Source organism: Hyposmocoma kahamanoa, unplaced genomic scaffold (genome assembly GCF_003589595.1).
Source record: "Hyposmocoma kahamanoa isolate Upper Pololo Valley unplaced genomic scaffold, ASM358959v1 211, whole genome shotgun sequence".
NCBI classification, from domain to species: Eukaryota; Metazoa; Arthropoda; class Insecta; order Lepidoptera; family Cosmopterigidae; genus Hyposmocoma; species Hyposmocoma kahamanoa.
This window is the reverse complement of record NW_020653732.1, coordinates 1,309,769-1,320,370: the sequence shown is the minus strand read 5'-3', so window position 1 is coordinate 1,320,370 and position 10,602 is coordinate 1,309,769. Positions and strand designations below refer to the sequence as shown.

The following is a 10,602-nucleotide window of genomic DNA, read 5'->3' as shown; positions in this document are numbered from 1 at the left end:
AATGAAATGGGACCACTATGGAAGTACCCCCTTTCCAACAAAAAAAGAATCATGAAAATCGGTTCACAAATACCGGAGTTATCGCATAACACACATACAAAAAAAAGAAAAAAAAGAACATACAGTTGAATTGAGATCCTCCTCCTTTTTTGAAGTCGGTTATAAAGTAAAGTTTAACTTATTTATTTACATATATCTCTTCTATATTGTTTTTATTTTTTTATTTAATAGTACTTACATAGGAAATAATTTCTCGCTAAATAAAAATCGCGATGTTTATTTCGTAAAATTAAGACAGCGCCATCTATAAGCTCCTTGGCGACACTAACAGTTGACACTAGACTGCAATTGCGAATCACGGATTTTTAAATTTCACAAACTGGATGGCGCACTTCGACGTGCCAATATTACAAATTTACACCTCATTGGGTTACGTTAAGGTTTATTTTAAGTAAAAGTAAAAACCGTGACATGTGAGATAGCTCGAAGTAGTGGTCTGACCTTGTCTAACAAGTTGCCAACGCTAAATAAATAAAACTCTTAACATCTTAGGTCGTGTCTAGTCTATTTTTTTTTTTTTAATTTTGGTTACATGAAATTAGCTTAGAGGTAATATGTTTTTACTGTAATTATATAAAAAAAATTATCAACAATGAAACCTAATATGAAGTAGCATATCAATTTTGTCAAATTTGTATTATGAAATTATATTAGTAGTTTTGGTCATCCATAAGCGGCCACAATTTTTGTAAAGATTAAAAAGTTAAAAACAATATGGCTGGCTGCAACATGAATGAACACCCTATTAGAAAGAGACGCGTTACTACTTTGAAGCCTCTCACTCGGCTCGTTTTATTAACTTAGCGCGCGGTCCAGTTTAATATACAAGTCCGTGTTCCGAATACACAACGCGACAATCAAGACTCGGCTTGTTTTATTTATTTTTATTCATGAAAATCCGGAAAAATACTTTTCTTTTTTTGGCAGTTGAAAATTCTCTGAATGTAATATTATAATGTTACTAAGTCATTGACTTACAAATAAATGGACGACGGGTCTAATACAAAAACCACGAAAAAAATGTCCCAAGTCAACCTATTTAAACGTAGTGACATGTAAAGGAATATGAAAAGGCTAAAACGTTGAATTTAAATTGTAATGTCATCGCAGTACTGTCTAATCTTGCTTGCTTCGCTGTCAGTCGAACAAACGAAGACTAAAGCGTGAATGACGCTCTGTATACGATTTTAACGCCCTATAAGTTCGGATACTTTTTAGCGCGTACCCGACGTCCATATAATTGTAAGTTAATGCCCAATACCCAATGTTTCAGTAACTGCCTTCTTAATTGTGATAGATAATTTAGATAGATCAAAAATGTCTTCTTCCGACAGTGACTCATTATAATTATCAAATAATCGCCTTATAGGAGCGCGTATACAAGAATTTGTCGTCCCATAGGTCGTAAGAGCAAATAGTCCATAACGACTACGATGTACAATGCCGTGATCTGTAAAAAAAGTCCAAATTATCACTAGTTTAATTTTTTTCTAGTGTGAAGTTAGAAAAGTATTTTTTATAGTATTTTTTACTCTGGCATTTGTGAACGGGTTTTGGTGATTCTTTTTTTGTTGGAAGGAGTGTACCTCAGTATTGGTCCCAATTAAATTTGAAGAAAATATTCCGCCTCTAAGGGTGGCAAAGCGGGAGATGAATCAGATTTCGCGCAATTTCCGGTAACCGAATTCAAATTTTTTTTTATTAAAAATAAATGCGCATTTGACTTCCATCTCACCTGCTGTAAAGTGATGATGAGGTCGACGATGTAGCATGCACACTTAAATAATGCCTAATCACTCTCGCCTTGAAAAGGTCCCAAGGCGTTCGGGGAACACGTGCGCAGGCAGGAAATTCCACTCTCAAGCCGTTCGCCATATAAATGAAACGCATCGTGCGAATCCTGGGAATAATGTAAAAAATGTAATTCCGGGAACTTTTGAGGTTGGTTTTATTTTTATAAAAAAGTTATTTAAACGTTTCTGTGAACGTTATTTACTTGGTTTTGAGTTTTGGCATAAGTTCCCTATTAACTAACGGCAGTGGTACTCCATTCATTGTTCTGTGTTGTTCTTGTAACACGTGGGGCGGACTATGAGTTTCCGGAATGAATAAGGAAAAAATACTATAAATGGACAGAAATGAATTTCTTGTTTCTCAAAATATTCTCCGTTAGCGTTAATGCACTTTTTCATACGAATGAACCAATTTTGAAAACATTTATGCCACTCCTCCGTGACAATCTCTGAAACAAATTTTTCATACTCTTCGACAGCCTCTTCAGGTGATGAAAATCGTTGAGAGCGTAACTGGTTCTTAATTTTTGGAAATAAATAAAAGTCACAAAGTGCCAGGTCGGTAGTGTACGCGGGATGGCTCATAAGTTCAACGTCGTTCACTTTCAAAAATTCATTTGTCTGTCTGGCCGTGTGAAAACTGGCATTATCGTGGTGCAAGACGATACGGCGTTTACGGTTATTTTTACGGAGTTTGTCAATAACTTCCGGCAAACAAATGGTCGTGTACCAGTCACTATTTACGGTACGACGATTCTCCAAAGCACGTGACCAGTTTTATTAAAAAAAGAAGCAATCATCCGCTTAGAGGCACTTTGCACGCGCGCCACTTTGGTTGGTTTCGGCTCATCTCGAAAGACGCTCGATTGCTGCTTTGTTTAGGGATCGTAACTATAAATCCATGTTTCGTCAGCTGTTACTATGTTCCACACCAAATCTGACCCGCCCGTTCGTTGAATCTGGTAAGCATGGTATTACACCAAGTGACGCGATCCGTTTTTTTAAGCGTCAGTCAAATTGTGTGGGATTCACCGAGAACATAGCTTTTTCACATCCAAATGCTTGTGTGATATTGATTGTATTTGACTCATGCCTATGCCTAAAATGCCAAAATCTCATGGTATGTCGCATGTCTCTCTGTTTTGATCATACGGCACACAGCATCGATGTTTTTGTTGTTCATAGTAGTGGACGGGCGACCATCACGAAATTAATCTCTAAGATTCACACACCCGCGTTTGAATTCTGCAAACCAGCTATAAATAGTCGTTTTGCATGTGCTTTATCGCCAAAAGCAATTTGAAGCCGAGTGAAACTCCGCTGAGCTGTTATATTACACTTAACGTCGTAGAAAATCATTCTACGAAAATTTTCACGTGTGAAATCCATGGTGATGTAGACAACCAATTTCTAAAATGACGTCACAATTTAAAAACAAGCGACAGTCAGATGAAACAAACTGTATTCTACAGTCAAAGAGTTCCATTTTCAAATGTTGTTATTACTTTTTAAATATTGTTTACGTAAGTGGCCAGTTCCGGAAACGTACAATACCTCCTATGTATAAGGATTAATTTATAACATTAATTACATTTCCAAGCCCTGAGAAAATTTGTCGCAGTGAGACATATTTACTAACCTGTACCAACACTAGCCGGGCCACCCCTGTCACGTCCTCTGGTGCGGCCTTGGATCGAACGAGGTAGGCTGAATGAATGACGTCATTCAGAGGGTGGAGTAGGCGTATTGGCTGATACTATTGTTCTGAAGTGTGGTAGAGATTGTAAAGAATACGATACAAGGCCGTTAGACAATCTGTTTTACAAAAATCTGATAAACAAATTATTAGTCAAATCGTTGGATCAAAATTACCGACGTTTTATCGGCCTATTAGGGGCTGTGGTGGGTCAAAATGACCAGCACTGGACACCTAACTTTGCGATGCTCGTTCACGATGCAGGCACGCTACGTATTTAGTCGTAAAACATGACCGGTGCGGCCTTGACAAACTTCTGTTGCCACTTGGTTTTTAGGATTTGTGATGGCATACTTACTTTTCTATATTTAAAGGAAAAAATGTATAACGGCGCGTTATTAAAATTGTTGACTACTGATTACCGAGACATAGAGAGTACTTAGTTTATTCGCTAAATCGGCGGGGAAGAAGTTTGATATTTTATATATATAACGAACGAAACGAACAGAAGTATCCCGACTGTTTGTCAAAGAATATATCTAAATTCTGATTCTGAGTGAGCAAGTCGTTTAGGAGTGTAATCGCTTGCGAACTAGGTGCATTCTACAACGCATGTACATAGTATTTTTGTTTTGTGGGTGTTACTTTTCCTGGAAATAAATTTTAGTGTCATTTGTGTGGTTTATAAATGATACGCTTAACTTTATACACATTACCCATCAGCTGGAAAGATTATAAGCTAATTGTATAATTTGACACTTTTAATGCCGAACATATGATCGAATCATTTGACCTGAACACATTCCGCGTGGGTCATGATCAACACGGGTTATCAAAAATGATCGATCGACACAGGTATGTGCGTGTGTGTGTGTATAGCCTAGTCGGTTTTAAAAGTGGGTGATAAATAACGTCACGATGAAAAAATCACGATGATCCGCCGTCAAACAGTATCACCGTGACTCGTTCCGAAGGAACGACGTTCCAAAGTCACATAGGTGTTCCTCCGTTCCAATAGCTCTCCCCGTCACTCATATCACGACATACGTATTTGATACAATGCGCGGTCTCCGTTCCGTGGTGACTGAGCGCGCCAATGGTTGTAGTTCTCTTCAAATTGGGCCATTTCGGCTATGGGAGTGAATGAAATAGGATGACTTTCTTTGCTCACTCACAAGGGTCGTAGGTGCTTATTACTACTAGAATAGGCGGATGAAAAAAATCTGCAGCAGTTATTATAAACCTATTTATGAACAAAGTAAAATATTTTTGTATATTTGTTTTCTTATAGGATGAGATGGTATTTTATATTTATGTATAATCTACTTTGTGTATTCTACTAGAAATATAATTACATTACACTTTATTGCTATTTTTAACAATCCAAAGATTCGCATTAAATAAGTAACAAACAAAATTACATTAAATACAAAATTAACTTTTTGAATGGAATTGAAACTTATTACAAAGGGAGTAAAAACTTAAATCATTCTATAAAAAACGGCTATTAGTATTAGAAAGAAGCCGCTGGCTAAAACCGTATATCGTGATGTAAGTTATAGGCGTGACAAGGTCACGGAAGTAACAGCCGTGACAAAATCACGATGATTTATCACTGTGATTTTTTTGGAACCGGAACGACACTCACGGCGATAAAAATGTAACGCTATTCTCCGTGTCTAATACAAAGCAATTCTTTTAGCAGCTTATAAAATGGTAATTTAGTGAACACTTCGATAGCGCGTTCTATTTTGACCCCAACGCCATCTAGCGGCAAGGCGAGGTTAGTCTTACAAATTTGAATATAATTTAAATTTTACTCAGTCGGCATACCATATTCCTATTAATGTAAGTTGCGACATTTAGATTTTATATTGAAATTTCAATCAATGTGCTGCCATCTAGCGACTAAAAAATCCTATGACAACTGAATTCAATTATAATTATTAGAGATGGTGACGCGAGTGACATAACATGAAAATTCTGCATGATTGAAAATTCCTTCCTTAAATTAATGAGCAATGCGCCGATGTTGTCTAATTGCCATTATATTTTGCTAAACTGACTATAGCTAGCTGTCAATACAAATCCCCTGATAGTAATGTATAGCAAAAACAGAAAGATACGCTCAATTACTGCAAGTGTTATAGACTTTGAAAATACGCAAGGGAGTAGATATTCTAAAAGGGGGTGTAAAGGGTAGCAAAAACGCTTCATTCACAGCGTATAGCCAAATAGATTTTGTTAGGGCTATTTTCAGCTCGACGTGTAGGAAAGAGTGATAAGAAATTTTAACGAAAATACCTTGTATTTTTTATTCAAAACAGGTTTAGTATGAGTTATCATTTTATTCTGGAAAAATATCATAATGAGGTAATTAATTGGCTATAAAAGTAGTCAGTGCCTGATTAGTTAGCTCCCTTGTATATTCAAGAACAAAATGAAAAGCTGCACTGTATTTGTTTATACCACTTAATTTAATAACAAGTGGCATTTGCTACACAAATATCGTCTTTAAAGTAACAGCTTAAGCAAACATTCCACCAGCATGACGACCAGCTTGAGTAGACCTGGTAGGAGACCACCACCGATGCCACAAAGAACGTCTTCAGCCAGGTCTGTGATTGATGTGATGAGAGTTGTGAGAAGACCTTGGAGGTTGACCACGCCTGTTGGTGGTTGGCTAGGGTTGGCACCAGCTGCATATTCAGGAAGTGAACGAAGGAAGTTTACTATAGCGAGAGCCTGGCAAAAGAAATTACACTGTTTAATTAACAATATTCTGAACCAACTTTAAAAAAATGAAGTTCTCTATTTGATTGCATTTTTTTATGTATGATTTCGAATATTCTTATTAATAACGCACACACTCAACATAGCCCCGCACTAAGGAAACCCTGTGTCGCGGGTGCCATGGACACACACATAGACAACCACAAATTACACCCAAACTCAGGAGAGAAATAAATGTAGGCCATACACATATTTCTCCCGGCCTGGGAATCGAACCCAGGACCTCTGCATGGCAGTCCGGCATGGTAACCGTTCGGCCACGGAGGCAGTTATTTTATTGGATTCAATTTATTGGATTTCACCCCCACTTTCTTTTAACCGATTTCACAAGTCGTGCGCCTGATGGTAAGATACACGCCTGTCTATAACAGTTGCAGTGCCACTCAGAGCTTTAAATCGCAAAGATCTGAGGGGCACTGCCACTGCGCCCGTCAGCCTTAAGTTGACAAGTCTCATGTGCTATGTATATTTAGGCCGAGGTGAATCCGAAAAAACACCAATATCGTTTGTACACCTAGAGATAAAATGATTCCCGTGACATTTCGGACGCTCATATACTACGATGATAGATTTCCCTTTGGTTTCTCTTTACAAATAACGCGACCACGCACGACTCTTTAAAAAAGTTGGTACGTAACTTACCTGAGAATAAAGTTTAAGCAGAGAAGTCTCCAAGGCTCCCAAATCGACGGGAATCAGACAGCTAATGGAAGATGGTAGCGTATCGAAGATGGACAGCAGAGACAGGAGGAGGTTGTACACGTTGTTCAACAGCGGGAGGAGAATGTTTACCAGAGGGTACACTGCAGGGAGTTGCACGTTGCCCGAAGCCTGGACTGGGGACTATGGGTAAAAATATTTTGATTAGATAACTTAAAGAAAAATGCTTTTTTTTTAAATAAAATATAATTAGCATTTGACCTCCATCTCACCTGATGGAAAGTGTCGACGATGGAGCATGCACGCCTAAATAATGCCTATTCACAACAGGCCCAAATTATAACGTTCAAGGAACAAGTCTGCAGGCAGGGAATTCCACTCCATAGCCGTTCACCACATAAATGTGGAAGCGTACCGCTTCGTGCGAATCTTTGGAATATCGACAACATAGAGGTGGAACCCAAGCCTACGCCCAGTCCGGCGATGGAAAGGGGAAAACGGAATTAAATCGTGTAATTCCATCGCACACTCTTCGTGATATATCCTGTAAAATACCGATAAGCAGGCAAGTTTACGGCGGTGTTCAAGGCTCTGCAGCTTCGCCTCTACTAATTCCGAGTCACCTACAAGCCTCTTGACACGGTTGTCAATTGAGTCCAAAGTGGCCAGTGCAGTGGTATGTAGCAGAGCCATCCCAAAGGTGGCAAAAAACTTGTGCTTGTACTTATTGTTTTATGCAATAACGAATACTGTAAATAAATGTACTTTACAGTTGATTTTATAACGGAAGAAAAATGCATGGAAGAGTTCAACAAGTTTACATTATTCCCCAAAAAAATCGACCATATTGCGGCGGTATAAGATTTACTTCTGTTTCTTGTAACAAAAAATCGGTTACGATAAACAAAAAAATGGAAATCATTAAAAACCAAAAACAAAACACTGCAACAAGCGTTTAGAAACGTTTGTAAGATCTGGGTCTTTCCGTTATAATATCAAGTGATAGGAAGAATAAGTCGCGCGACAGTATCCCACGTCTGTCCATATCATTTGCCGTGCGCTCAGAGCTTTAAGCCCCAAAGATCTGGGGGGCAATGCTACTGTGCCCGCCACCCTGAAACATAAGTTGCCAAATTCCATGTGTCTGTAATTCACGAGCACCCTTTACAACTAGAATGCAGTAATGCTCGCATTACTGCTTGGCGGCAGACATAGGTAAGGTGGCAGTACTTATCTAGGCGAACTCTTTCACAAGGAGCTCTACTGCTACTAGAGACTAAATAGATCTCACAACGTTTTTAACAAACAAAAGCAGTTCTTATTGCGTCGTCTTCTAGGTCAAGTTTGTATAAATGTAATATATGGAAAAGCTGATGTTATTTTTCAAACTTATTCGTATTTACGTCCTTAAAAATCTTGCAAACCGTCCTGTGTAAATATTTAAGTCATGAATATGCTTATTGTTAACTAAACAAAACAATCACAACATATTAAGTAATAACAGAAAATAACAGATTAAAGAGTGCCGGAAGACCAAAAACAGCAGGTACAAAAAGGAGAGGAGGTTTTAGTTAGTCTAAGGTACAAAACTTCCTTTTAAAATCGCGCGTACCATCTTGTCTGGACCTATGGTATCCATGAGGATATCCTCCTTCCCACGTCTTATTGATATTTGGCTCAAAAGGGCAAAGTACCCAGAGCCGGCAAAAACATTAAAGATGTGGCTATTGTGAAATGAGAACGCAGAAGGACCTATCCACAAGAATTGTTGTCAGAGATGATAAAAGAGAAAAAAGAAGACCCAAAAGTACTTGTATATCTATCTATACAATTGTAATAGTAATCGATGTGAATTTTAACAATATGGATATAAAGGTGACTTGTGATTTGTGGTCACGTACGTTCGTTCGAAGTTTTTTTATGGGAGTGACCAAGAATCGAACAAATGTAGGAATAGAGAAGAAAATGTGACTTCAAGAACAATTCAAAATTTAAAAAAGTGGCCAGGAGCCCTACACTAGGGAAACCCTGCGTCGCGGGTGCCATGGACACAAAGATAGACAACCACAAATACAAAAAAACTCACGAGATAAATAACTGTAGGCCATACAAATATTTCCCCTGGCCCGGGAATCGAACCCGGAAGACAAAAAGGTGGAAAAACAATGTAGTCATTAAAACAAACAACTGTCATATTTAAGCGATTTTTTTCGCAAGTTTTGCAATAAATTTCTTTTTTAACGATAAAAATTACTTGTTAAGAGAGAAGTCTACTCCGTAAGTATGACCTTTAAGTCGGAAGCAATTATCTTTTATAATTAAAACTTTTACAGTTTATTTTTACTGCAGGAGGAAACTAACTTAAAAATAATGAACTTATTGCATAAACTCACCGTAATTAAACTAACAGCTACAACAAAACCTAATGCGAAAATAATTTTAGACGCCATCTTGAAGTCGAATAAAAGAAGATATTTACCAAAAGAATTAATTACTCCTTAAAAATTTAATTTGAAACTCAATACGTCGTTTGAGTTTTTTTTTATGACGGTAATGGTAAATAACCGACTTTTATATACGTCCAGTTTCAAAATTTTTGTTGTTTGATAATAAAAATGTTACTCAGTAGGCATTTCTTTTTCATAACAAATATTACTTTATGTTAAGTTGTTTTATAATAGTTACACAGTGATAACGTTGCATTATACTTACCTAATTACTTTATCAGCGTTTTATATCACAATATACCTAATTGCAATCAATATAATGCAAAATACTAATAATAATAGAAGGTTTCTTGAGTAAATGAATGAATGTTTCTTCTCATACGGTCCCAATGCTTAGAGAATGGAAAAAATAAATCCCAATGCGGCTTGGGAACGTCTATTAAATTGCTTTGCAAATTTCAGTTTACAAATTTGAACCCTTGTGAAAGTCTGCGTCGTCTATCACCCTGAGATATTTTGTTATGAGGTATTATACTTAGAATAATAACGCATAGAACATTGACTTACAAATAAATGGACGACGGGTGTAATACAAAAACCATGAAAAAAATGTCCCAAGTCAACCTATTCGAAATTTAAATTGTTATGTCATCGCAGTATCGCGCTGTCCGTAGAACAAATGAAGACTAAAGCGGAGTGTCGCGCTCTGTATACGATTTTAGCGCCTTACAAGTGCGGACACTTTTTAGCGCGGACCCGACGTCCATATAATTGTAAGTCAATGGCATAGAATGATACTTTCATATCAAACGCACTTTCACAAGTGAGGCAAAAATCAAATTCATATAGGCTAATTTTAGTAGTAGGTTAATTTTCGGTTTTAGTGAATATTTATATAAAAATACAAGTTGAAACGCGTTACTTCCTTGTGGAATGTGATGTTAGTATCTATTTTATGTTTGTCTGACGTATTTTTACACTCATTTACCGCACATTTCGTCATTTTTAGCTAAAATTCTTGATCTGTTCGCGGTGCAAGTTGACCTTGAGCACTGAAGGCCCGCCCGCTCGTGTAGGCCCTTTTGGCGCGCTTCAATTTGCCTCACTTAGCGTGTGCGGACTAGGTTTCTATGCGTTATTATTCTAAGGTATT

At 37.4% G+C, this 10,602-nt stretch overlaps 1 protein-coding gene across 1 annotated transcript; it reads right to left on the bottom strand.

Moving 5' to 3' along the window:
- Positions 1–5,884: 5,884 nt before the first annotated feature.
- Positions 5,885–9,452, bottom strand: LOC113227511. The gene is made up of 3 exons (XM_026460448.1): positions 9,396–9,452; positions 6,985–7,185; positions 5,885–6,294 (listed from the first exon to the last, which is right to left on the bottom strand). Exons 1-3 carry the CDS (start codon positions 9,450–9,452, stop codon positions 6,064–6,066), a joined length of 489 nt encoding a protein of 162 aa, XP_026316233.1. The 3' UTR covers positions 5,885–6,063.
- Positions 9,453–10,602: the final 1,150 nt, after the last annotated feature.